This window comes from Chelonia mydas, chromosome 16 (genome assembly GCF_015237465.2).
Source record: "Chelonia mydas isolate rCheMyd1 chromosome 16, rCheMyd1.pri.v2, whole genome shotgun sequence".
In the NCBI taxonomy this organism is placed as follows: Eukaryota; Metazoa; Chordata; order Testudines; family Cheloniidae; genus Chelonia; species Chelonia mydas.
Genome location: NC_057857.1, coordinates 2,506,935 through 2,533,192, shown reverse-complemented (window position 1 = coordinate 2,533,192; position 26,258 = coordinate 2,506,935). Strand labels below are relative to the sequence as shown.

The 26,258-nt window shown below is 58.9% G+C and overlaps 1 protein-coding gene across 1 annotated transcript in view; it reads right to left on the bottom strand.

Annotated features, from left to right (window-relative positions):
- MAMDC4 (MAM domain containing 4) overlaps nt 1–25,800 on the bottom strand; it is a 44,435-nt gene extending 18,635 nt beyond the window's left edge. Inside the window, exons 1-20 of the mRNA XM_043530685.1 lie at nt 25,791–25,800; nt 24,645–24,758; nt 23,800–23,973; nt 21,000–21,125; nt 19,191–19,336; nt 18,215–18,284; nt 17,337–17,465; nt 15,881–16,027; nt 12,964–13,064; nt 11,988–12,146; nt 9,971–10,061; nt 8,040–8,195; nt 6,515–6,643; nt 6,090–6,221; nt 5,454–5,584; nt 4,776–4,887; nt 3,331–3,447; nt 2,639–2,773; nt 1,687–1,817; nt 952–1,171 (exon numbers count right to left, since the gene is read on the bottom strand). Of these exons, the coding sequence (XP_043386620.1) occupies nt 952–1,171; nt 1,687–1,817; nt 2,639–2,773; nt 3,331–3,447; nt 4,776–4,887; nt 5,454–5,584; nt 6,090–6,221; nt 6,515–6,643; nt 8,040–8,195; nt 9,971–10,061; nt 11,988–12,146; nt 12,964–13,064; nt 15,881–16,027; nt 17,337–17,465; nt 18,215–18,284; nt 19,191–19,336; nt 21,000–21,125; nt 23,800–23,973; nt 24,645–24,758; nt 25,791–25,800 (2,530 nt within the window). The remainder of the gene's footprint in view (nt 1–951; nt 1,172–1,686; nt 1,818–2,638; nt 2,774–3,330; nt 3,448–4,775; nt 4,888–5,453; nt 5,585–6,089; nt 6,222–6,514; nt 6,644–8,039; nt 8,196–9,970; nt 10,062–11,987; nt 12,147–12,963; nt 13,065–15,880; nt 16,028–17,336; nt 17,466–18,214; nt 18,285–19,190; nt 19,337–20,999; nt 21,126–23,799; nt 23,974–24,644; nt 24,759–25,790) is intronic.
- Between the last annotated feature and the right edge of the window lie 458 nt (nt 25,801–26,258).

Below are 26,258 nucleotides of genomic sequence, written 5' to 3'. Positions count from 1 at the left end.
CCTGTTGGCCCAGCATGGCATTGCCAGCACTCCCTGCCTCAGTTTCTCTTCCCAAGGTGTGCGCCCTCAGCTTGCCATGCATCAGTCTGGGGAGGAGTTGTGGCTTAGCCCTCCAGCCATTTTACAACAAACATAACCCAGGGGTGGAGACGGGGGAGAAAACCAAGAGTCCAAACTCAAACGTTCCCACCAAACAGAAAGTTTCCTCTGCCCTTCAGGACTTCTTCACCTGCTCCCCCTCCCCCAGCCCTGCTTCCAGCCCCTTTCTATGCTCAGCACCTCCCGGAGCCCCAGGTCCCACCTGGGTCCCTGGAGTGCCCTTTTCCTTCCAGTCCCAGCCTGCCTTCTCCTTGCAGTGCCAACTACCGAGCAACCCCACGTCTCCTTTTCGAAAGCCTAGAAGACCCTTAATCTGGTGCCTCACCTGCCTTAGCCCACCCCTCAGGATGGGGAGGTATGGCTGGTCCCTGCCAGCCACAGCACAGCACCCCGGCTGTTTCCACTGGCTCAGTGGAACCGGGAACCCAGGAGATTGGCATGGCCACCTTGGAGTGCCCTGCAAATGGACTGGCTCAGCCCCACCTGGCAGTGCCACACAGGCTCCCTGCTCACCCATCCCCCTCCCGTGTCCTGGTCCCCACCTCAGCCCTGCCCTGCAGCGTCCATGCTGCAGCATTCCAGCTGCTCACACGCGGTCTCTCTCTGGGGGACCAGCTTTTCCGCAGCGCTCAGTGTGCCAGGTGCAGCCATGGGCCTGACAATCAGCCCATGGGCATGCGGGAGAGCTGCCTTCTGCAATCGGAACCACGCAAGGACAGTCCCCAGCACCGCACGGCACCTTCTTGGCTGGCCAGGGCCCTGTGTTGCAGGCAGTGTGCAGTGGCTGTTTGCCAGGCCCAAGGAAGGCAGACGGGCCCCCGCAGCCCCGCAGGAGCACAGGGGCTGCATTACCTCGGGCTGTCCCCACGGTGTGGTCAGTGGGAGGACCAGCGGTGGCAGTGCCGGTGGCGTTGCTCTGCCGTGCCCACGTGTACTGCCAGCTGGAGGAGAAGCCACAGGCATTGGCCTCGAACGAACAGGACTCCTGGGGACCACAGGCTCCAGCTCGCACGGTGACATCGTCCAGGGCTATGTCCCCCAGGTACCCGTCCCGGAGAGCCTCGAAGACCAGCTGTCAAGGAGGGAGGCACACAGCACTGAGCACCGCCCCCATTGTCACCGCCTCTGCCTATGCTCACTGCTGGAGGGCGCCATGTCAGTGCCACGCCTGCCTGGGACAGGATAAAGGGTCCTCAGAGGTACTGAGCCCAACGGCCACGGAAATCTGTGGAGTTAGCCACCTAAATACTCTCGAGGGTCTGGGCCCAAGTGACCACTGGAAGCAGCTGCTGCCAGGGCTGCAGCCCAGGTGCCCTGTGGCTGGGTGAGCAGCACAAAGCCGTACGGAGCTTGCACGGCCGTGCAGCCCAGCCTCGGGCTCAGGAGTGTGGCACTCGCTGTTATTACTTACTGAGTGCCAGCAAGGTCCCTGGTGCAGGCACATGGGGGCAGGCACAGCTCAGTGATCACAGCATGGCACTGGGGCCAGCAAGGCCGGAGTCCTACCCCTGGCTCTGCAGTGACTCCCCACGTGCCACAGAAGAGCCTTGAGCACTGAGGGAAGAGGCATTGTGTCGGGGGCCTTACCCGGTACCTCTGTAGAGCCTGACGACTGAGTGTTGCGAATCCCAGGTGCCACATGCTGCCATGAGCTCCCGTTCGGGTCCAGAGCACCGTCTCGGGCTCCCCATCGTGCTGTATCTTTAGGTTCAGCGTGCCTGGGTTGGAACTGAAGGTTAGGGAGCCCATGGGAATGGGCAGGCGAACAGCAAGTGGGGACAGTCACAGAGCATTCCTTGAGCCCCTGTCATACAGCCAGGAACCCCCTCCCCAGTGACCTGCAGCCAGCTCTGGGGGGATGACCTCCAGCAGGCAGGGGCAGCCTCTGCTGGAAAGTGACCAGGGATCTGCATTGGCAGAGCGTACAGGAGCCTGGGTTTTACGTCCCCAAAGAGAAACATGCCTGGCACTCAGTTCATCGCCCCGGAAGGGGCAGACACTGGGCTGAGCAGCTGAGAATGGAACCTGTGGTTCTCGGGAGCTAAAGTTGGCCTTGCACCCCAAGTGCTGGGTCCCTGTAAAACAGCCACCCCAGGCCAGTGAGCAAGAGGCCTGTGGGAAGGAGTCTTGGTAGGGCTGAAGCAGGGAGGGCAGGGGTCTGTCCTTCTTTGGGGGCACTAAGAAAGGGAGGGAGCCAGGATGGGAGAGAGGCTCCTCGTGCTGGGGAACTCTCTCTCCCAGCCTGCACTGGGTGACCCACACAGTTGGGACCTCACCCCCGGAAGGACGAGCACCAGGGTGACCCACACAGCAGGGACATGTCCCTCTCTGCAACACAACTCCAGCCCTTGGCTCACACCCACGCCCCTCACCATGGCCTCCTGGGCAGTGCCCAGGTGTGTCCTTGCCAGAGGTGCCTTCTGTTGAATGCCAATGCCAGGCATGTCAACTGGCACCTTCCTGGAGGAGATGGGGAATGATCTGTTTCTCCTGCCCCACAGATAATGGGCCCTGGAAGCCCTAGCAGGGTGGGACTTACCACTCTGAGGGCCATCCAGGCGGTACCAGAATGAGAGACACTGCTCTCTGGTGGGAGGGTCCTGGGGGTAGGTGATGAGACGTGCGCTCAGGGCCCAGGTACTTTGGGCGGAGAGATCCACGGACAAGAAATAGCCTTTCAGAAGCAAACACAGCCCACGGTGAGAGCTGGAGCAGCAGGAACAAGGGCAGGCAGGTATCTACAGACACGAGCCCAGCCCTCCCTGCAAACACAGCCCCAGCTTGCTACAGCTACAGGCCAAGCCCCATCACACCAGCCTCACCAAAATCTTGGCCAGGCCCTTACCCCAGCCCAGGTGTATCAGCAACCCCTGAGAGCTGGAAAGGCAGCAGACAGAAGCAAACCCAGCCTCTCCCAGAGGAACTCTGCTTGCTCCCTACCAGAGACCTTGCCTTGCCCCACAGCCCAGCCTGGGGCCCAGGCCCAGGCATGCCCCCTGCACTCCACAGCTAGGGGCCCAGCTTTGCCTTCTAAAGTTCCTGGCCCTCAGCTCGCCTTCTTTGGGCTGAGTTTGGAATGGATCCCAGAGCCCCAGCTGAGTGCAGCTCTGAGACCAGCTCCACAGGGTAGGCCCTGGAGGAGGGTCCCAACCCTGCTGCTTAACCTGCCCTGTGCACCCCATAGCCAAGGAGTTTCTGAGGCAAGCCCTCTGGCTCCCCAGCAGGACCCACCTGTGCCGGTGGTGTGGTCAGAGCCCAGCCCCAGCCCTGTGCCTCGCACCCACGCAAAATCATCGCTCTGATCCTGGTACCAGCCGCAGAGCCCCATCTCAAAGTTGCAAGACAGCTCTGTGCAGAGAGAGGAAAGGCCAAGTTGTGAATGAAGTCAGAGACTGGGGCAGGGGCAAGGGGGCCGCCATCCTGCAACCAAACTCCTCATTCCTGGCTCAGCCCCACATCAGAGCCACGTTACAGCTGCTATAGTCCATCCCCAACCCCACTAATTTCAAAGAGCTCTTAGGTCTAGTGGCCAGAGCAAAGGAGCAGGAAATTCTGTTCCTGGGTTCTCTACTGTACTCTGAAAGGGTGTGAGGTTGAGTGGTCAGAACAAGCAAACTGGGAGTCAGGACTCCTGGGCTCTATCCCAGTTCTGCTATTGCTTCACTGTGTGACCCTGGGTAAGTCACTTAATGTGCCCGTGCCTCAGTTTCTCAATCTGGAGTTGGGGTGAGCTCCTTGCTCTGAGCTCTCCAGATGGAAGGAGGCGGATCCCTTTGTTGGTTACATGCCCTTCTCTCTGCCCGGGAAGAAGAAGAGCAAGCTCCAGTCCCTGCTGGCTCCTGATGCCCTTCCCTGCCCCTTTGATGGCAGCCTTGAGCACTTGGCAGGCATGGGGAATCTGGATCACCCCCTGGAGGGCGGGGAGTAGCCCAGAGGGCACGTGGTGGCTGCAGGAAGGAAGGCCACTTGGGCAGTGATCAGAAGAAAGGGTATCCAGGGTTCCCAGTCCTTCTGCTCCCGTGGTGCTGGAGACGCTCTCAGCATCATCCCCTGCATGGGCACTAGGAATGTGAATCTGACAGGGTGAGGTTCTGGTGCTGGGACTATACTCCTGGGCCTAGATCTTCAAAATTATTTAGGTGCCTAACTCCCATTGATACCATCGTCCCCAACCTTCTGCAAGGACAGCTCTGCTGGCCAGCCAGATGGCAGCTGCTTCCCTACTGCCTGCTGGCATGGGCTGTCCCCACAGTCCCCAGGGGATGAGGAGCAAACCTGGGAGAAGGGCAAGGGAGGCTGCAGGGGGCAGAGATCACTGGCTCTTGGATGAGCATGCAGACGCCCTGCACCTTCATCACCCACCTCAACTCGGCGCCCAGCACGGGCAGCATACAGGATGGTGGAGTCCCTGTGCACGAAATTCAATACCATGCCAGTGTAGGGCACCTCCAGCCACAGCCTGTTGTTAACCTGCTCTTCACGCAGTGGTAGTAACTAACCCATGGAAAAGAGCAAATCCTGCACTTGGCACCGTCTGGAACCAAGCCCTGGAGCATGAATGGGTCAGGGCTGGTGAGTCTACCCATCCTGGGCCAGCAGCAGAGCAGGACCCCAGTGGCAGAAGTGGGTAAGTGTCCGATTCCCGTTTCCCTGCAGTGCCCCAGGGAGAGATGTACCTGAGGCATCTGGAGGGGTAAAGCGGGGGTCGCAGTTCACAAATGCAACATCGTCCACAGCAGCACTCTGCACTATGGGGCCACGCAGATCCACCAGGGCAATCAGCTCCAGCTGAGGGGGACAGCAGCCCTGGTAAGAGCCATGGCTGCACACACACCCCATCCTGGCCCCACAGTCCCCTCCAGACACTAGGGGCCCAGAAGTCTCTGTGAAAATTCAGCACAAAGGTGAGAGGTGCCGTGTGGTAGCCTGGTGGTGGATGGGCAGTGGCCCCCTCACATACCAACCTGCAGGGGCCTCCCTGGGAGCGAGACAGGAGCTCCCTCTGTGGGGCCCATTCAGCCCTTGGCTGCTGACAGCAAGAAGCCAATCATTGCTGAGACCCCTGCCTATGTCTCCCCAGGATGGAGATTGGCTGGGGCTGAGTTTGGGCACTGCCACCCTGGCTAGACTGGAGTCAGCACTGAGACATGAAGGGCTCCTGTTCCATCCCTGGCCCCCTGACCAGCCGGTCCCCTCACCCCAATTAACCTCCGGGGTTTGCTCCTGGCTCAGTACTTTGTTCTTGGGGCTGCAGCACTGACACAAGACGGTGCCCAAGCTGCCTGCATGTGCTGGGGACGCCCTCGGAGCGCCCACAAGGCCCAAGATGGGTGTTTTCAGGCTGCTTTGCCCACCTGGAAGGGTCTGGCTCTCTCCCCAAGAGGAACGGTGACGTGTTTCCACTCCGCGTTGCCGTTGCCCTGCATGTGCCAGGCCAGCCTGTGTGTCCCCAGGGCATGATCCACGATGCCGAGCGCAATGAACCCTAGCAAAGGGAGAGGGGGGATGGCAGGGCAGCCGCTGGCTCTGAGACACTGGCCCTAGCCGCCGGCCCGGCAGCCTCCTTGGGAGCCCACCCAGCATGGCAGGGCCCAGTACCAGCAGCTGTGTCAGGCAGCGGGATCCGAGTCAGGCAGCCAAGCTCATTGCCTGGCAGGGCTGGAGTACTGCAGTGACCCCTCCGGTGACTCCTTGCCGCTCTGATGGGGGGAGGGGGTCACGTCCAGCAGGGAGGCTGGGTCTGCACTGCCTGGGGATGGGGATGGGAAGATGGGGCCAGGCTCCAGGTGGGGCTCAGAGAAACCTCTTCCCTGGGGCAAATAGGCAGAACATGGCTGCGTCCTCCCCCTGCAGCACCGGGAGGAGGCTGTTGGCCCATAGTCAGCACCTAAGGCCCCGCCGGGGCATATTGTGGGGGACAGGGCATAGGACCCTCCCTCTGCGCTGGAGAGCTGAGTGCAGCACGGCTGGGGGGCAGCGCGTGCGGGTACCTTGGGGGTCGCTGTGCAGCCAGTAGTGCATCTCCACGGAGCAGGCCAGGCCCGAGGGGCCTAGAAGGGGGGTGCGAGCCCTTGCCACAGACACCATCTGGCCTGGAGCCAGCTCCACGCCCAGGTAACTCCCTAGGCAGGAAACACAGGCCACAGCAGGGGAATGGTCACCCCTCCTCCACTGCCCCCAGGCCACTGCCCCCAGACCCCGCCTGCCTGCCCTCCCCTCCCCCACTGCCCCCAAGCACCGCCTGCCACCTTCCCCTCCCCCACTGCCCCCAGGCACCGCCTGCCACCCCTCCCCTCCCCCACTGTCCCCTATAGGGCGGGTTAGGGGTAGGTAGGTCTCCCCTGTGGGGTGATGGGAGTGGGGGTCTCACCGGTGGAAGGGTAGGGGGCAGGGGTCTCCCTGCGGGTGGCCTCACCTGTGGAGGTGTTGGTGGTGTGGTCTGCCCCAGGCAGTAAGCCCTCGCTGGCTTTCTCCCTCACCCACTGCAGCTGGCCCACACTGATGTCCTTCCAGCCCCTAGCCCCAGCCTCGAAGGTCGATGTCCCTGGAACACACCAAGTTTTCACAAGCCTCGTCTGGGCCCCTGCAGCCACCGGGAGCGCGAAGCCTCTCACCAGGCGGTGCCAAGAGCCCCGCCTGCTCCTGGCCTGAAGGCGTGCGCTGCTGCAGCAGTCTGTGCCCACAACCATCAGCACCGGCGGGGCAGCTGGAGACATGATCCCATGCCCTACGGCCTTGGCTAGACAAGCCAGCGCATTACCCTGAGCCCCGTGGACCCAGGGAGCCTGGGGAGCTCTGGATGGCCTTGCTGGGTAGGTGCCCTGGGCCTGCCTGACTCCCCTGGGCTGAGGTTTCCTCTCCCCCCCCCCGTGCCACAGCATGCCCGCTCCTTGTACCTGGGCTTCGCTCGCGTGACCAGAGCTAGGCCCCCAGGCGTGTCCAATAGGCATTCATGTGGCTACCTGTGATGCCCAGGTGACTTTCCAAAGGGAGGGTTCCTGGCCTGACACTTCTCCGGGCTGGATCGAATTTATCTCTGTGTCTGCAGAGAATCTAGCACAATGGGGCCCTGATTCTGAGCAGGCTTCTGGGCATTTCCATCTGCTTAGTGTAAAACAGCAGCACAAGGGTTTGGCCAGGCCGGGCAAGGAGCCAGGGTTTGGAAATGCAGAGTGTCAAAGTGCTGGTGTCAAAGCCCCAGCTGTCACTGCAGAGTGCCAGTCTGCTGAGTGGGCTTAGCACTGTCCTTACTGACCAGATTCAGAAGCACAAAAGCACTGCACGCTCCAGAGATGTGAGCAGGGAGGAAATCCGAGGCTGGGAGGGTAGAAGAGGCTGGGATGGCAGCAGGGCAGGAGGTGAGGACGCAGGGGCGTTGGCAGAGTGGCGTGTGCAGGGATCCCAGGGCTGGGATGGCAGCAGGGCAGGAGGTGAGGACGCAGGGGCGTTGGCAGAGTGGTGTGTGCAGGGATCCCGGGGCTGGGATGGCAGCGGGGCACAGCTGAGGACGCAGGGGCGTTGGCAGAGTGGCGTGTGCAGGGATCCCGGGGCTGGGATGGCAGCAGGGCAGGAGGTGAGGACGCAGGGGCGTTGGCAGAGTGGCGTGTGCAGGGATCCCGGGGCTGGGATGGCAGCAGGGCAGGAGGTGAGGACGCAGGGGCGTTGGCAGAGTGGCGTGTGCAGGGATCCCGGGGCTGGGATGGCAGCAGGGCAGGAGGTGAGGACGCAGGGGCGTTGGCAGAGTGGTGTGTGCAGGGATCCCGGGGCTGGGATGGCAGCGGGGCACAGCTGAGGACTCAGCGGCATTGGTAATGTGTGCGCCCAGCCCCTGCCCACAATCGGCCTGCGCTAGCTGGTGCTCTCAGTCCCGCACCTCATGTTAATATCACAGCGCCACGGAGCTTTCTCCCACCCAGGCCAGCTGCTGCGTGATCCTTTACCACAATACTTCTCATCGGAGCCGTCTTCACACGTCTCTGTAAAGTCGCAGGCCAGCTCTGCGCTGACGCACTTCTTATTGTCGCAGGTGAACTCCTCTGGGGTGCAGGGCGTGGTGGGGTCAGTGGAGGAAGGCGTGGGAGTGATGACCGGATTGCCTGGAGAGGGCGAGAGCGACAGCAGGTCAGGGGGCACTACGGCAGGGGCTGTACTGGGCCCTAGTGCTCAGCTAACTGCCTGCAAACACGGACCCAGCCGGGCACTGCAGGCCCCTCAGATGTCTCCTTAGCACAAGCCTAACGCACTGGAACGTTACCGAGAGCGGAGACCGGAGGGGAAGGTCTCTGCTCTTCAGAGTGTGGGTCTCTCCAGGAGAGGCCTGGTCTCTTTCCCCCCTGTTCCCCAGCCCAGCCCCACCTCCCCTCATGACACACTGCTGGAAAAGTCCCACTAGGCACCAGCGCCATGCACTGCTAGCCGTGGAAGAGCCTGCCCCATGTGACCAGCCAGTGTGGCCCAGACCACAGGTGGCTCATGGACACGGCTTGAGTCGTGTGCCTGCCAGCCCCCCGGCCTCCTCCCCCTGAACCCCACCCCACAGTCCCACCCCATCCCAGCTCTCCCCAGCCTGCCCCGCCTGGTACACCATGGGTAGCTGGGGAGTCGCTGTACCTGTAAAGGCTTCCCACATGTGGCAGTAGGAGGAGGAGGGGGCTGGGGGAGGGGGAGCAGGAGGGGTAGGTCACAAGGGAGGGGTAGGTAGGAGGGGTAGGTAGGAGGGGTAGGTCACAAGGGCCGGGGGAGGATTTCCTGGCTTCTGGGTGTGTCGATGGGACACTTGCCTGGTTTGTAACAAAGCTGGCTGAGGGAATAAACATGGCAGAGCCCGGGAGGGGGACCTGAGGCCAGTGGTGGATTAGCCACTGGGCCGATGGGGCCTGTGCCCAGAGGCCCCAGCCACCTGGGGAGCTCCCAGAAAAAATCCACCACTGGACAGCAGAAGCCTGGAGCCCTGGCTGCTGAGCGGGCAAAGCTCCCGCACCTCGACCCCGCTCTGCCGCAGCAGCACCGGGCGGGAGAAGACCCTGCGCCCCGCACCCGCTCCCCAGAAGCAGTGCCCACAACTCCATCCCTGGCAGAAGCTGCGGGATGGGGGAAGGCCCCCCCAGCCCCAGTCTGACCCCATCCCAAGCAGAAGCCCCGGGGCGGGGGGGAGTTCCCCCCAGAGGCCCACAACCCTGTCCCTGGCAGAAGCCCCCGAGCAGGAGAAGACCCCGAGCCCCGACCCTGGTCCCCAACGGAAGCACGTGGCGTAGTGGGGGAAGCCCCAGCACGCGGATCCCCGTTGTGACCCTGGGACTGGAGGAGCTCTCACTCCCTGCTGCGCCCCGGGCCATGGCGCAGAGACAGAGCTTCTGCGGTCATGGGGCCACGCGGGGGGGCGGGGGGGAGCAGGGGACAGAAAGGTGCAAAAGGGGTTGTGGGACTGCAATGGGGTGGTGGAATGGGGAGGACCCTGGGGAAGGGGCAGAAAGGGGTGTGGCTATGGGCGGGGCCACAGGCAGAAGGGGCGGAACAGAGGCGGGGCTGCAGGTGGCTGGAGTCTGGAGGGACTACCCACTTGCTCTGGCCCAGGGCCCCAGGAAATCTTAATCTGCCTTTGCCTGGGGCTATAGCTAGAGGGGCTGTATGGGGCAGGCAGACGGCTAGCTGGAGAGAGAGACAGATAGGTTTTAAGCCATGCTGTGCTGCATGGCGAGCAGGGAGTCAGGAGTGGATGACCTCACATCGCTGAGGTTGACCTGAAGAAGCTGCCATCAGCGACAGGACTAACCTTGCCCTGCCCATTAGTCCCGTGGAGAGGGAGTTAAGGTTAAAACTCCAGTCCAGCAGCTGGAAAAGGGTGAGCAAAGGGACCTGTCTGGCGGCTCACCTGGAGCCCGGATGCAGCCTGGGGATAGAACCAAGTCATCCAGGGCCATGGTGCCTTTCTGTCCTGTTCCGATCATGCCCTCAAGAACGATCTGCAGGGACAGAACGAACTGCGGGTAACATGAGGGAGCAGGCTAGCGCCTGCTCCCCATGCAGGACACCCCAGATGTCACACAGGAATGGGGCTGCCCCATGGAGTCCCAGCCAGGGGTATCTGCCGGCACTGCAAGAGGCTGCGAGACAGAGGATGGAGGGGCCATCTCCTAATAGGCAAAAGAAAGCAAACGGTGTGTTGTGATGCAAGACCGATACCGGCATGATTCGTTTCCCTGGGGAACCTTGGCTTAGATGGGGATGGTTTCAGGGCATGTGGGCGGGGGGGACATACGGGGGTGTGAGGTGGGTCTGTGTATTGAACGTGTATGTGATGGTAGGTCAGTGCGTAGGGTATGGAGGGGGTCAGTGTTTAGGCTGTGTGATGGTGGTGGGTCAGTGTGTGGGGGGGGTAGAGGTGGGTCAATGTTTAGGCTGTGTGATGGTGGTGGGTCAGTGTGTGGGGGGGGTAGAGGTGGGTCAATGTTTAGGCTGTGTGATGGTGGTGGGTCAGTGTGTAGGGGGGGTAGAGGTGGGTCAGTGTTTAGGCTGTGTGATGGTGGTGGGTCAGTGTGTAGGGGGGTAGAGGGGGGTCAGTGTTTAGGCTGTGTGATGGTGGTGGGTCAGTGTGTAGGGGGGTAGAGGTGGGTCAGTGTTTAGGCTGTGTGATGGTGGTGGGTCAGTGTGTAGGGGGGGTAGAGGTGGGTCAGTGTTTAAGCTGTGTGATGGTGGTGGGTCAGTGTGTAGGGGGGGTAGAGGTGGGTCAGTGTTTAGGCTGTGTGATGGTGGTGGGTCAGTGTGTAGGGGGGATAGAGGTGGGTCAGTGTTTAGGCTGTGTGATGGTGGTGGGTCAGTGTGTGGGGGGGTAGAGGTGGGTCAGTGTTTAGGCTGTGTGATGGTGGTGGGTCAGTGTGTAGGGGGGGTAGAGGTGGGTCAGTGTTTAGGCTGTGTGATGGTGGTGGGTCAGTGTGTAGGGGGGGTAGAGGTGGGTCAATGTTTAGGCTGTGTGATGGTGGTGGGTCAGTGTGTAGGGTATGGAGGTGGGTCAATGTTTAGGCTGTGTGATGAAGGTGGGTCAGTGTGTAACGGGGGTAGAGGTGGGTCAGCGTTTAGGCTGTGATGGTGGTGGGTCAGTGTGTACATGTGGAGGGTGTCAGTGCGTAGGGGGTAGGGTGACCAGATGTCCCAATTTTATAGGGACAGTCCCGATTTTGGGGTCTTTTTCTTATATAGGCTCCTATTACCCCCCACCCCCATCCTGATTGTTCGCCCTTGCTGTCTGGTCACCCTAGTGGGGGGTAGAGGGTGTGAGGGGTGGGTCAATGTACAGTGTGTAATTCATTCCCCTAGGGCAGCTCGGCTGCAGCACCCAATTCTTAGTGCTGGTCCAGCTCTTTAATCCGCCTTCCTGGCTGGGGTGTGTGAGGCACGGCAGGAGACCCTATGTCCTGTCCGTGGCTGTGGAGCATGGCGGGTGGGAACTCTCCCCATGTCCTGTGCCCCTGCACTGGGGTATGGCTGGCCAAGGCCTGGCTCATTGGGGCACAGTCATAGTGTGACTTCAGAAGTTGATGAGGAATGAGGTTATGGGATGCAGGGTCAGGCTGGGAACAGGGCTGAATTGGCATCCTTGGAGCCTGAAGGCCCCTGTGATCCCCAGGAAACGTATCTCCTGGGCAGGGACATGCCCCATGCTGCCCCACCCCTTCCTGGGAGGGACCCCTCTAACGGCTCCGAGGGGATGAGGCCGCTCATGCCCAATTTCCCCTTTGCCCCTTCTGAGGGGGTGGCTTTGTGCCATGTCACGAGCCTACAGGGTCCTGGCTTAAAACCCACATTGCCTTGCTGCTCCATAGCAAGAGATGGGCCTGGCGCCCTGTGCTGGCCCAGCCCCCATGGTGGCACCGGAAAGGTTTGCTGCTCACCTGAAAGTTCTTGGTCACATTGAAGTCCACTTTCCCCCTGAACCAGTAATCGCCGAGGTCCCCAGCCCTCGTGTGCATGAGCTGCGTGACGGAGTTGGTTTGGTAGTAGATGTTGAGGCTGCCGGTGGCCGAGTCGTAGAGGTGGGAGTAGAACACGAGCTGGACCCGGAACAAGCACACAGATAATAACTCTGTCAAGCCCTGCCACTCAGTGCCAGGCTCAATCCCTGCATGCCCAGGAGCTGCCAGCCAGGAAGGAGGCCCTCGGCTCCAGCATGGTCTTGGCTCAGCCACTAAGCCCAAAGCAGAGGTGGCATGAGGAGTGCAGGGCAGCTGCAGAAGAGCCCCTGGTTCATCTGGGTGCTGGCTGGAGTGTGCCCCGCAGCTCTGCCTGGCTCCGGACCATGCTCTCCTCACCCAAAGATCCCAGGAGATGCTGTTCAGCCTACAGCACGACCCTCACCAGCCAATCAGCACCCAAACTTCCTGAACGTGCCTGGCGCTGGAGAATCCTGACTGGCTGGTGAGCAGGTCAGTGTCCCTCCTGCCCAATGGGGTGGTGCCCAGGGCTCTCTTTGACTCAATGAAATCCAGAGCTTAGGAATTTTAAGCCTAATGATCTGCTGAGGCTCCCATAAAATACCCACCTCATGCAGCTCATCCCCAGCCCTTCCCTTTGCTGCTTAGCTGGGAGCTGCCAGGAGCTGAGCACCAGCTGGATGGAAACACCCTAGCTGCCTTGGGCAAACACAAAGCCCAGTGGCACCTTTAGAGTTCAGTGGTTTCCAGCAAGCCTTGAAGGGCTGGTTCTCCCCAGCAGCAGCCCCCAGAGGGTGAGGTGCGTGTGGGTAAAGAAGGGCCCTGCCTGCAGTCCCTAGACACTGCGTAGGAGCCACTCCCAAGATGTCAGCCATCCTTCCCTGGCCAGGCAAAGCCAAGAGGAGACTGACAGCCGGGTAGCCCAGAGGTGACTTACAGAGCAGCTGCTGGTCTTGGTTGCTTGGAAAACTGGACTAATCAGTCTGGCCGCACCGCTGCTCAGGTCCTGTGGGCCGGTAGTGATGTAGAGGAAAAAGCCTACGGGAGATCAGCAGCACACGTTGGGATGCCAACTGTCTAACCACCCTTGCCCTGCCCCGTGCCTTGCCCCTTCTCCGAGGCCCTGCCCTGCTTATTCCATCACCGCTCCCTCTGTCGCTCGCTCTCCCCCACCCTCACTCACTTTCAGTAGGCTGGAGCAGGGAGTTGAGGTGCGGGCGGGGGTGTGGGCTGGGGTGTGGGCAGGGGTGTGGGCTCTGGGCTGGGACCGAGGGGTTCAGGGTATGGGAGGGGGCTCCTGGCTATGCCTGGGGCAGGAGTTTGGGGTGCAGGAGGGGGCTCCGGACTGGGGCAGGGGGTTGGGGTGTGGGAGTGAATGAGGGTTGTGGGCTCTGGGTGGGAGTTTGGGTGCAGGAGGAGGCTCCAGGCTAGGGCAGGGGGTTGGGGTGTGGGAGGGGGTGAGGGGTGCAGGCTCCGGCCAGGTGGCACTTACCTCAGGCAGCTCCCGGTCAGTGGTGCAGTGGGACTAAGGCAGGGTCCTGCTTGCCCTGGCCCCGCACCATTCCCGGAAGTGGCCAGCATGACCCTGCGGCCCCTGGCAGTGGGAGGGCAGGGATCTCTGTGTGCTGCCTGCGTCCCGAGCGCCGACTCCGCAGCTCCCATTGGCCGGGAACTGGCTTAGCCCCGCTGCGCTGCCGACGAGGTAAGTGGGACCAGGGAGCTCCACGCGCTGTCCCGTCCGTGAACTGCTCCCAGAAGCAGCCACAACATCCCTGCGTCCCCTGGGGGGTGGGGGGGCGGGGGCTCTGTGCACTGCCCCTGCCTGCGGGCACCCCCCCACAGTTCCCATTGGCCGCAGTTTCTGGCCAATGGGAGCTGCAGAGTCGGCACTAGGGGCGGGGGCAGCATGCAGAGACCCCCCTTGCCCACCCTCCAGGGGCCTCAGGGCTTCTGGGAGCAGCGGGGGGCCAGGGCAGACCAGGAGGGTTGGCAACCCTAAGAACATATTCAGTACAGCCCTCCAGGCTGGCTTTATACCCAGGCCCCATGTGTTACTGGGCATGCATCATGCTGTACCTGCCAGGGGTAGAGGGGGCAGTGTGGCCTAGTGGGCAAAGTACTGGAATGGGATGTGTGCTCTAGGGGGACCATGCGAAAGTCACTTCCCTGCTCTGTGGCTCAGCTTCCCCAGCTGTAGAATGGGGATAATGACAGCGCCCCCTGGAGCTGAGATGTCCTGCTGACTAGCGCTCCATGTGAGCTGGGGATTGTTGTTAGACCTGTCCAATAACTCCGCCCCCCAGAAAGAGTCCCCAGCAAGAAGGATGAAGAGAGGCAAATACTATAGAGAGAAATCTGCCACCTGGGGCGAGTGCCCCCGCCTCAAACAGCAGACACCTTGCAGACTAGGGCCCCCTCCATGCACTTGCACATTTGGTTTTTAATTCTGTGACCTTCCCTGCACAAGCCAGTTCCCATGGTGAACTGCTCATTGGTGGTTCACTAGCATGCTCCCCAGTGGGCATGGAAGGCACTCCCTAGCAAGGCAAACAATACGCAAAGGGGGTTGACTGCAGGAAGGAAGACAAAGATCTGGTAAGATTTTGCTTGCATAAAGGCCTGAAGGCCAAAGAGAGCTACTTTAACTTGGGGACTTCTGATGCCATCACCCACCCCTGGAACAAAGACCCTGTTTGAAACAGACATGAGCATGTCAGAATGTACCTGTGACAACTGAAAAACCCAACAGTCAAAGAAACTAGCGAGCTAAGGACGGAGCAGAGTGGCAGGGTGGCTAGGACAGTGACTTAGGACTTCTCTCCCCACGCCCCCCTTCTGCGCTGGCGGGGGCAGAGACACCTCTTGCTGTGCAGGGACACACCGAGCACCATGTACTGACGCAGGAGAGCAGCTTTGAGCCAGAACTCGAGGACGGGTGTTTGGGGAGAGACTGTCAGACTCAAAGGTCACTCTGATGTGCTGTGTCAGAGGGAACAGTTCATCCTCGATGGGAACAGTAAGGTGAGGTTGCTTTTATCTCCTCCCCAAGGGCTCAGAGGTCCCAGCCTGTCCCAGGTGTGTTGGCAGGGGGTTAATGTTTAACGTGTGTTATGCTCTATTTTCTTGGCAGTGCCTTCCAGTAACCACAGAGCTTGCTTTCCAGGAGGACATTATGGCTGTCCCCTTACCCAGAGCCACCAGCAGAGGGGTCTAAGACACGGCTTTGGAGCCTGCTCCATCCATCCATCCCAGAGGCCCGCGGTACATTGTGGGAACACCCATAATCAAGGTAGTAAAGGCAGCCGGTGTGGAACCTGCCCCTAGCATGGGTGTGATTCCATGAGCCCTAAGAACCAGCCTGGGCCCTGTTCCGTGACTGAATAACTGAGCAAGCAAAGCATCAGCTTGTCTTGGGCTCTGCGCTGTAGTAGTGAATGGGCTTGCCTTGTGCCAGGCCAGGGCTCAGGGCAGGAAATATTCCAGGGAAATCCAAACCCGCCCTCTGCATGGAGTCCTCACAGCAGTAAGAGCAGAGCTGAGCCAATCCTAAAGTCACAGTGACCCGATGACCAGGATGGGACAGGAATGGGCGGGATCTGCCAGCTGCTTCTCCCTGGCCTCTCCACAGAGCGTTACCTGGCCCCACACACCACGCCAGGCAGCAGCATTCTGGGGGGCAGGGAACAGGGTCAGACTCTGGCATCTATTCAGCCCTAGACACACGCAGCAGAACTACTCAGCCCCCTTAGCAGCCCAGGCCCCTGGTGCATCCCTGACTCTGCTTCCCTCTCCTGACAGGATGGGCCCAGCACGGGGGGGACGACCCAGCAGCCCTAAGAGGGTTGCAGAGGTACCTGTCCTGCTGTTGCTGCTGTGGTCCCGTGTGGGGGTGCGGGCTGCAGGCGCGAGGTGGAGGCTTGTGTTCCTGACCCAGGTCGGGTAATCGGGCGCAGTGACCCAGTCACACCAGCCCGTCTCAAAGGAACAGTGGGTGAAAGATCCTGGAAGGAGAAAGGAGGTGGCAATAGGGGTGACACCACATGAGGGTTCCCCTCACCACCCGGCAGGAGGGCTCTGCAGGGCATCCCCAGGGCTAGAGTCTCCCTTCATTATCCCCCTCATGGTGATTGCTCTCTCTTGCATGCGCACACAGGGTGCTGCCCTCTTCCCACTGAGGGGGTGTGTGAGAGCAGCTGGTACTCAGTGGCATGGGGGGCAATGGGGAAGGTGGCACCAGGCTCAGTTCCCCGGACCTGGCAGGCAGGAGCGCTGGGGGAAGACCCACTTCTCTGCCCATACGAGCGCCCCGGGGCTTTCACCAGGATGCCCAGCGGACAGCGGGGAGTTGTCTAGAGCAGCCTGCAAAGGGAGCAGAGGTTCAGGATCAGGGATCCGAGCCTGGCAATACAAGAACCACTGAGGCTAGGCTGGCTCACATCCAGGCCAGAGATACCCAGTAAGCTGGCTGGGGGTGCCTGGGTATGTGTGCACACGTGGCACCGCCCTCTCTAGGAGGAGCCAGAATTGCGTGGCTGGGTGTCCTAGGTCCTAGGAGCAGGGCTCTGGGCCTGGGGGGATGTTCCTGGCAAATACAGGCTTGGAAGGTGGGGTTAGGCTGCTTCAACGCCTCCCCATCCAGCCGGAACCAGGCAATGCCAAAGTTCCCAGGTCATAGAATCATAGAATATCAGGGTTGGAAGAGCCCTCAGGAGGTCATCTAGTCCAACCCCCTGCTCAAAGCAGGACCAGTCCACCTAAATCATCCCAGCCAAGGCTTTCTCAAGCCTGACCTTAAAAACCTCAAAGGAAGGAGATTCCACCACCTCCCTAGGTAACGCATTCCAGTGCTTCACCACCCTCCGAGTGAAAAAGTTTTTCCTAATATCCAACCTAAACCTCCCCCAGGCCCAGCTCACACAGCAGGGTGGCACATGGCAACATTTGGCCAAACTCTGAGCTCTTGGGAGCCATTCAGGCATAGAGCCCCCCAGCAATCCTAGCCTGCTCCCCAGGGTGGACTGGGAAAGACCCACTGGGTCCCATCCACCTCTGACTCCAACACACATACACTCTGTGGTTCCTGTCTGGATTTAACAGCATCACTGCTCTCGGGCCCCTGGAGGCCAGTGCTCCCCGGCCCTCCAACGCTGCCCGCTCTCCAGCCCTGGCAGCTGGTGCTCAGCGCTCTCTGGCCTGGGAATGCTGCCCACTCTACAAACTCTGGTGGCCGGTGCTCTCCAGCCCAGGAATGCTGCCCGCTGCCCTGCCCCGACAGCTGGTGCTGAGCTCTCTCCTGCCCGGGGCACTCACTGCACTCTGTGGTGGATTCGTCTGACAGATCCCCGCAGTTGTCGGTGCCATCACAGAGCTGCTCCAGCTGCACACATGATCCACGGCTGCAGTTCCTCTCCTCCCAGCCACACACTAGGCTCAGGGGCGCTGAGTGCAGGCAGGAAAGGGTTAAGTCGCTCAGAGGGATAGGGCAAATCCCAGCTTTGCAGGGCTGGTGCCCACTCCCCACAGATGGCCTGGGCGTGGCAGGCTGGTAGTGCTTGGGGCCTCCCGGGGAGTTGAGGGGGCATGAGGCTGTGAGGGCTGGGACGAGCTGAATGCTGCTAGCTGGACTTAGCCCTTGCTGCGGGTCCGTGGCCGGGGCAGCTGGGCCCAGCTGGCTGAGAAGAGGGGCCGTGGGACTGTGTAGCCAGCACAGCCTAGGTGACTGGGGCTCTGGCTCAAGTGCATTACGGGTGTCGGTGCGGGCACAATGTGCAGCCCCAGGGACACTGTTGGCTCTGGTCACACGTAAGCTCTGGGCACGGGCTTGGGCCCACTGAGCCGCAGTGGGCCCTCTCCAGCCAGTGGCGTGCTCACTTCCTCTGACCCCTTGCCCAGCTCAGGGGTCCCAGAGAATCCACAACATCAGCAGCCAGCCAGGGGGATGGAAGTAGCTGGCCGCAGTGCAGCGAGAGTGCCCGCTTTCCCAGGCAGCAGCAGCCCTTCAGAGGGGGTCATGTGCTCTGGACCGGGGCTCTGTCCTGCCCTGGGCGTGCCGAGGGGAGTTGGGGGAGGCTAAAGGAATAAGGGAAGCATCTGGGGGCTTTGCACTGGCTCCCTCCTGACTCCACAGCCAAGCGCAGCACCCGGGGTAGAGGCCGGTGCGAGGGGGGGGGGGGGGCCTGCTGCCTTACGTGGCAAGCCACAGCTCCTGAACTCCACGTCGTCCAGCTGCAAGGAGCTCTGCTGCGAGGAGAGGGTTATCTGCCAAGAGAAGAGAAACCCCGGTGTGGGCACAGCCTAGGCACCAGCACAACTGACTCGGCCCAAGGAGTGGGCATGACTGGCACAGCCTGACCACCCACAGCCTCTGGGTTCCTTCTGCTCCCTCTTCCCCCTCCCCTCCTGTGAGAATGGGGAGGGGGAGAGACTTCTGGGCGGGAGGGATAGCTCAGGGGTTTGAGCATTGGCCTGCTAAACCCAGGGTTGTGAGTTCAATCCTTGAGGGGACCATTTAGGGATCTGGGGCAAAAATTGGGGATTGGTCCTGCTTTGAACAGGGGGTTGGACTAGATGATCTCCTGAGGGCCCTTCCAACCCTGACATTCTATGATTCTGCCTGCTCTTTCCCCGCAGGTGGGGCAAGTAGCCACTGTGAGGTTGTTTTCCCCCAGCCCCAGGGCTGACAAGAGCCCTGCAGCAGGTGTTGCAGAGTTTACATTTGCTGGGCGTGCCCCCTGTCCAGGGCCCATCACACATGAGCACTAGCCCCTCTCAAAGGGGGTCTGTAGACACAAGCCTGTCACATGTGGACGGTCTAGAGCCTGTCCGGTCACTGGCCGGGTTCTATGCTAATGCTGTGGGCCAGTATTGAACCGGTGCCCTGATCTCCAGAGCCGGCTGGTTCCCATGTGACCTATCTGAGGCCACCACATGCCACAGCTGCAATGTCTACCCAGCCCTTTCCCAGCCTTTGCAGCTCTGCGCTTCCCTGGGAGGTAGGAGTGGGGCTGCCCCACAGGCCAGTGTCCCACGCCCCACTCATTGGAGGGCCATGTATCAGCACATCACGCCTAGCTAGCATGGGAGGCCTGCATGTGCTCAGGCTCTGCCAACTTGGCTCAGGCTGTTGCCAGGGGGCGCAGAGCAGGCTGAGGGTTGGTTTCTCACCTGGAACTCCCCTGGCACCCGGCCTGTGTATGCAACCAGCTCCTGCCAGGCAGAAATGCTGCTTTCAGGGCTCTGCCACAGCGTTATGGTCTCATTGTCATACGTCAGCTCCACCCACAGAGCCGGCTGCACCGTCTTGTTAAGCCCTACAAGCAAGCCAGGATCCATGATCACATGGTCTCTCCTCCAGCCTTGGACACCCCAAGAGTGCTCCAGCCAGTGATGAGCTGCCAAAATCTTAACAATGGGTTCCCTCCTCACCCCATGAGGGGGTCGTTGCCCACCCCCGGCCCCTGGGACTCCTGCCCCATCCAACCCCCCCGTGTTCCTTGATGCTCCCCCCCCCCCAGGACCCCTGCCCCATCCACCCCCCTCCCCTGTCCCCAGAACTGGGCAGGAGGATCTCGTGGGCCACCATAGTGGGTGCCCACCCCGCCCCTAAGAGCCAGAGGCACCTGCCGGGGGGCGAGGTGGGGAGTCCTGGCGGTGCTTACCTGGGGCGGCTCCCAGGAAGCATCCGGCAGGTCCCTCTGGCTCCTAGGGGCGGGGGAGCGTAGCTGGGGGGGAGCAGGAGGAGCAGCCGCTCCCCCCACTGATCACATCAAAAGTGGTGCCTTAGGCGCCGACTCCCTGGGTGCTCTGGGGCTGGAGCACCCACGGGGAAAAATTGGTGGGTGCAGAGCACCCACCGGCAGCTCCCCTCGCCCGGCCCCAGCTCACCTCTGCTCCGCCTCCTCCCCTGAACCCACCACCCCGCTCTGCTTCTCCGCGCCCCCCCCCCCCCCCCCCGGCTTCCCGCAAATCAGCTGTTCGGCGGGAAGCCGGGGAGGGCTGAGAAGCAGGCCGCGGCTTCCCGCTCAGGCCGAGGGTGGCGGAGGTGAGCTGGGGCGGGGAGCGGTTCCCCGTGGCCCCCCCCCCCTCCGGGGTTACCTGCTGCGGCGTGGGCGGCCCTCCTTGTGCCTCCCCCGCCCGAGCTCACCGAATGGCAGGTGAAATTCAGTGTTGATAAATACAAAGTAATTCACATTGGAAAACATAATCCAAACCATACATACAAAATGATGGGGTCTAAAATAGCTGTTACCACTCAACAAAGAGATTTTGGAGTCACTGTGGATAGTTCTCTGAAAACATCCACTCAATGTGCTGCGGCAGAATGTTGGGAATCATTAAGAAAGGGATAGATAATAAGACAGAAAATATCATCCCTGGCTCTGCCATTGACTCACTGGGTAAAGTTGGGCAAATCCCTTCCGCTTCGGTGCCTCAGTTTCTCCAGCCATAACATGGGGATTATATTATTCCCCACATCACAGGGAGACTGTGAGGATTCAGAAGTGTCTGTAAAATGCTTATGGACCCTCAGAAGGAAATGGGCAAGTGGAAGGCAAGGGGCTATTTAGTAGTAATACCAATGGTATCTGGTGCTCAGTAGCTGCTAAAACATTGACAATTCAATTCATACAAGGAATATAAGCACTGCCAGATCGGATCAGATAGGGCTCCATCAAGCCCAGATCCTGTCTCCAGAAGGGTCCCGTACCAGCTGTTTTGGACAGGCGTGCACACCTCCCTATACCAGACAATAGCACATCAACCTGCTGGGAGCAACCCCACCCTGTCAATTGTCCTGGCCAGCTGATCCCATCCCAGCCTCCACCCTCTGCCGCTGCCCTGGCCCCTCCAGTGCTCCTTTGAACACTAGGCACAGATCTTGTCCCTGTGCTCGTGTCAGGGGCAGGAGAGGCTGTGACATCCCCCAGCAGAGCAGCACTGGTGTAGCAGACAGTGCAGTGGGTGCACCTTTACCTGTTTCCCACAGGCGATACCATGCTCTGATCTCACAGGTGGCTGCTGCTTGTCGCATCACAGGGGACCTTAACCTAGCGATGGCAGCAAACGTGTTTCTGCGCATCTCTGCAGCCATGTACCAGCCTGGGGAGAGCACACATCAGGAGAGTTATTCACATTGCAAGGGCAAGGCAGAGAAGCAGACACATTCCCTTCCCTGGTCCACTTCATGGGAAACAGACCCACCGCGACTGCCACACCACGTGTGTTCTCACCAGGAGTCTCAAACCGGGCTCTAGTTCTTAGGCTCTAACACAGACCACCAGGAGGAATGCCCCCCCAGGAGAAAGAGCAGGAGGACTTGTGGCACCTTAGAGACTAACCCATTTATTTGAGCAGAAGCTTTCGTGAGCTACCGCTCACTTCATCGGATGCAAGCTGTGAAAACAGTTCTCATTCCTGTGCAGCACTGCCAGAGCGTGAGGCAGCATTTACCCCGGTTTATCTGAATGCATGATTCCATATACACCTGAGAACTGAATCACTGTTACCTGTGCAAAGAGCCGTCTCCTCTGCAGCTCATGGCACCTGGAGCAGCCTTCCCCCACCCTTTCTTCTCTGCATCTCCACTTACGCCAGCTCCTTGCACAGGCCTCCTCATCTCTGACTACCTCCATCATGCCTCGTCCTCTTCTCAGGCCTGGTCTACACTTAGAATGTAGATCGACCAAGCTGTGCCACTCAGGGGTGTGAATGGGGAGGGCCAAAGAGACAGGGCTTCAGCCCAAGCCTGGATGTCTACGCTGCAATTTTATAGCCCCCCAACCCCAAGTCAGTGGACACGGGCCAGCCCCAGGTGTTTTATTGCAGCATAGACTCAAAGCCAGCATGTGTTTTAAAGAATAAAGGCAAAGCCCAGCTACAGAAATACCAAATTCTGTCTAAGTGCCATGAAGTCATGTGACTGGATGGGCCTTTCAGGACTCCAAGGGCCAGACTCCCCAGTGCCCTACATCCTGGGTAGCCCTTTACTCCGGCCGAGAATGGGCAAAGCCCCCCATTTGGGTAGTTCACAGCAGCTTTGCACTGGCTAATAAAGAAACTGGCTCCCAAATTCCCTTGCGAGGTCTGAGGCCTTTTTCTGCAGGAAGGTGCAGCAGCCACAGTAGGACAGTCGCAGCCAGGAGCTAAGAAGCAGAGAGTCACATCCTCACATTCCCTCTAAATTACATCAAAACAATGTCATATCGGGCTGTGAAGACTGTGCTCCTGTCCTAACAGTGCCCTCCAACAACAACCAAGAAACAGAGCTTAAAAAGTTTAAAGAAAACTTTGTTTGACAGCGTTCTGCCTGGCAAGGAACCACTTCTCAACGGTAGATGCATCCGATGAAGTGAGCTGTAGCCCACGCAAGCTTATGCTCAAATAAATTTGTTCATCTCTAAGGTGCCACAAGTACCCCTGTTCTTTTCTCAGCAGTTGTGATTGTGAAATCTCTACTTCTATTGTTTTGCTTTTATGGGCCCCACTTCTCTATTGTTTATCTGTAGGGTCTCTGTCTGGTTCTTTGATCGTTTCTGTCTGTGGCATAACTAATTTTGCAAGATTTAAATCAACTCAGGTGCTGGGGTCTGATTGGGTAAAGAATGGTTTCACAATGGGCTAGGATGGGTAAAAATACTGCCTTGTAACACTTCAGTTTACAATGGTTGGTGACGGTAGAGCTAAGCAGGACTCAAGTTTCACTATATAAACTGGGATCCAAAAGGAAGTTCTTTAGCACCCAACTCCAGGACACAGCCCAGGATCAGAGCTGCCAGACCTCAACACTTGCCAATCATACTGTGCAGAAGCTGGAGCCCCAAATGACCTGATCCTGCCTGGCTACCAGGAAAAGTTCATCTGCCTTATTGGGAGTGAGGAGCATTGTCTGCTTAGCGTGTGTGTTCTGTTTTGGTAACATCAATAAATAGAGAATATTACTGTGTAAGGCTCCTTCACTGGTAAAAGACTCTGCAAACCCACAAAAGATTACATCCTGAGCCCTAGGAACTGGGTAAGGGTAGGTGCCTTTCGCCCAGAGCATTAGGAACTGGGTAAGGGTGGGGATGCCTAAATTAATCAGGTTATACCTTGAGCCCACAGAATGGTAAAGGTGGGTGCCCTAGAGTGTGTGGTGCAGGTAACACCCTGGCTTTTGTGCATTTATAATCCCAGCCTTAAAGCAACAGGGCTAAGGAGTCCCAAAGAGCCACCATGTGCTGATCACAGGTGGATCTGTTCTGAACACCACAGTGCACCCTACCCCTAAACACTCGTCAGGTACAGCTGCTGCAGGGAGGGAGATTTTTTCAGCTCTGATACCCCAGTGCAGCGGTAAGGAGAGTGGCCACTGGCTACCCAAGCTATTTACTTGGTCCCATAATTTAAGAACTAGGGGCCACCAAATGAAATAAAAAGAAGTTCTTCTTCACTCAGCGCAGTCAACCTGTGGAACTCCTTGCCTGAGGAGGTTGTGAAGGCTAGGACTATGACAGGGTTTAAAAGAGAACTGGATAAATTCATGGAAGTTAAGTCCATTAATGGCTATTAGCCAGGATGGGTAAGGAATGGTGTCCCTAGCCTCTGTTTGTCAGAGGGTGGAGATGGATGGCAAGAGAGAGATCACTAGATCATTGCCTGTTAGGTTCACTCCCTCTGGGGCACCTGGCATTGGCCACTGTTGGCAGACAGGACACTGGGCTGGATGGACCTTTGGTCTGACCCAGTCTGGCCGTTCTTATGTTCTTATGTACCCAGTGGAATGTGGTGTGGTTACCCAGATCAGTGCCCCGGGTGTGATCGGCGCTGGGCCCTGTCCCCCACATGGCGATGCTGGTTCGGCCTGTGACCCATCTGTAGCCAGAGGTGCTCACATCCTTCCATCCACAGTCGCCCTCTTCAAAATCGCAGGTGAAGGGAGTTCCCAGCGTGACTGATTCTTTGTGATAACCTGCCGGGAAGCAGAGGAGAGTGATTAGTGCTCATGAGGGCTGGGCAGGACTCATTCCTGGGAGTAGCAAATTCCAGGATGTTTCTGTTAGTGATAAATCAGCAGCATCGGACGTTTAGGGATTCCTGGGGGAGTGGGTAGGGGAGTGGGGGATGAGTGGAATGGGTGAGGAGAGTGGGTACTTAGGTGGGTGGGTAAGTGGATAGCTTGAGGTGGCTCTCATGGGGCCTATGTGCCAGGCAGAGCTAGCAGGAAAGCCACAGTTGCGTAGCCCTGCAGCGCATTTCGCTCATTCAGGGCCTTTGGCCCATCCTTATGTGATGCAGTGGGGCCCTGGTTCTAGGGTTCCCAACTCTGACTGAAGCTATTCCAGGAGTTTTTTTTTTCTCCAGCATGACATAATGTAATTTTCTTAAAATAGCCTATTAAAATCTCCTGGATTGCTTTCAATAGTCGCCGGGAGATGGATACTGATTCCAGGAGACTCCAGGCCAATCCTGGAGGGTTGGCAACCCTACCTGGTTCCCTACTCTTCTCTTGGAGCAGGTTCAGGGTCAAGGACCCCTGGGGAACCCGAGGCTCTTGGGCTGCAGATTGCTAATCCCAGAAAAACTGCTATGCAGGAAAGAGCAGCCAGAAGCCAAAGCGCAGGAGTCAGAGGCAGCACTCACCACACTGGTTCTCATCGGAGCAGTCCCTGCAGTCGCACACAAAGTCACACACCCCCGGGGCAGGACTGCTGCATCTGTTGATGAAGACGGACTGGATGCCAGGGTGAGGCCAAGCTACCAGAGAGGGTAAAAGCCAGCATCAGGGGGGCCAGCCCCAGGCAGCACTGAGGCCTGTCCCTGGCCACTGGCTGCCATCTCTGCAGGGGGTTACAGCCAGCGCATGACATTAGGTTGTGAATCTTGAGGCTTGGGGGCCTGACAGGTGGGGAGCCTCTGCACCTGCGATGTTCATAGGCCCCTTTGAACACTCCAGCACCTGCAGAGCTAGGCTGGGGATTCTACAGGGGGAGATTGCAGAGCTGCCCTTTCCAGCTAGGCTGTAGTTTGGCTTGGTTCTCATTCTCATCAGCCTGTGGCTGCAGGAGGAAGATGGTGGCTTTTGGGGAGGTCATTTACCATGATTCATGGGCTGGAGAGTTAAACATGAATGGAGGCAAAATCCCAGTGAAAGTCACGATGTGGTGAAAAAGAGCTAAGACATCTGCCCCGTCAGCATTTGGGGCTAGGAGGGTGGGAACTCATTTGCTTCTTGGGATCTGGATTTGAAGACCCACAGGCTACATTTGAGCTCTGGATTCTCCTGCCTTACAGTGGCAAGTCTCAAATACACCATAAAATACTTCTGATGTCGGGGGTGGGCACGAGCCTGGTCGCATGATTAGCGCTCAGGATGCTGGGGGTATATTGCCAACTCTGGGAGAGAGCAGGTTCAAGGTTCAAACGCTCCATGCCTCAGTTTCCCCATTGTAAAATGAAGATAATGGTGCTGACCCAGCCTTGTAAAGGGCCTTGAGATCTGGAGATAAATATGTAACGCCAGCAGACCAGGCACCAGCTCATGCCAGGGTTCCATGTCTCAACTGGACGCAGGGTGACCAGACAGCAAGTGTGAGAAATCAGGACAGGGGTGGGGGGTAATAGGAGCCTATATAAGAAAAAGACCCAAAAATCGGGACTGTCCCTATAAAATCAGGACATCTGGTCACCCTTACTGGACACATGTGGGTTAATAGTGATAAAATAGGTATTAGAATTATAAGAAAGTTTTTAGTATCTAGACTCTGTTGAATACTTGTGAGTTGTCACCTGTGTTCATCTTACCTATAATATCTGTGCTCCAGACTGGAAGATAATGTTGGAGCGGGCGTATTGGGAGCCTCTGGGACTGAATTGCCAGAGAGGAGAGGGACATTAATTAGTGTGGGAGCTGCTCTTCTACAGAAATTATGCCCCTCCCCCCCGCAAAGAGGAGACCCGGCAATGACAGGTGGGCTCTGGTTCATTCTTACAACTGGAAATTCCCCACATCTGGACTGACAAACTGTCAACAAAAGGACTCCCATAGCTGGTCTGCTGCTCCCTCCCTGTGAAGGTGAGTCACCTGGGTGGACGCTGCCCCTCTGCTGAGTTTGCAGCTCACAGCGTATGGCAGGAGAGGGATAAAAACCTCAGACCAAAGGAACTAAGGTCTCTGTGCTGCTTGGACTCAGGCACAGGGGGATACAAGGTGTTTTTAGGCATAACCAAGAGATCCTTGCCTGCTTAGCCTGGGTT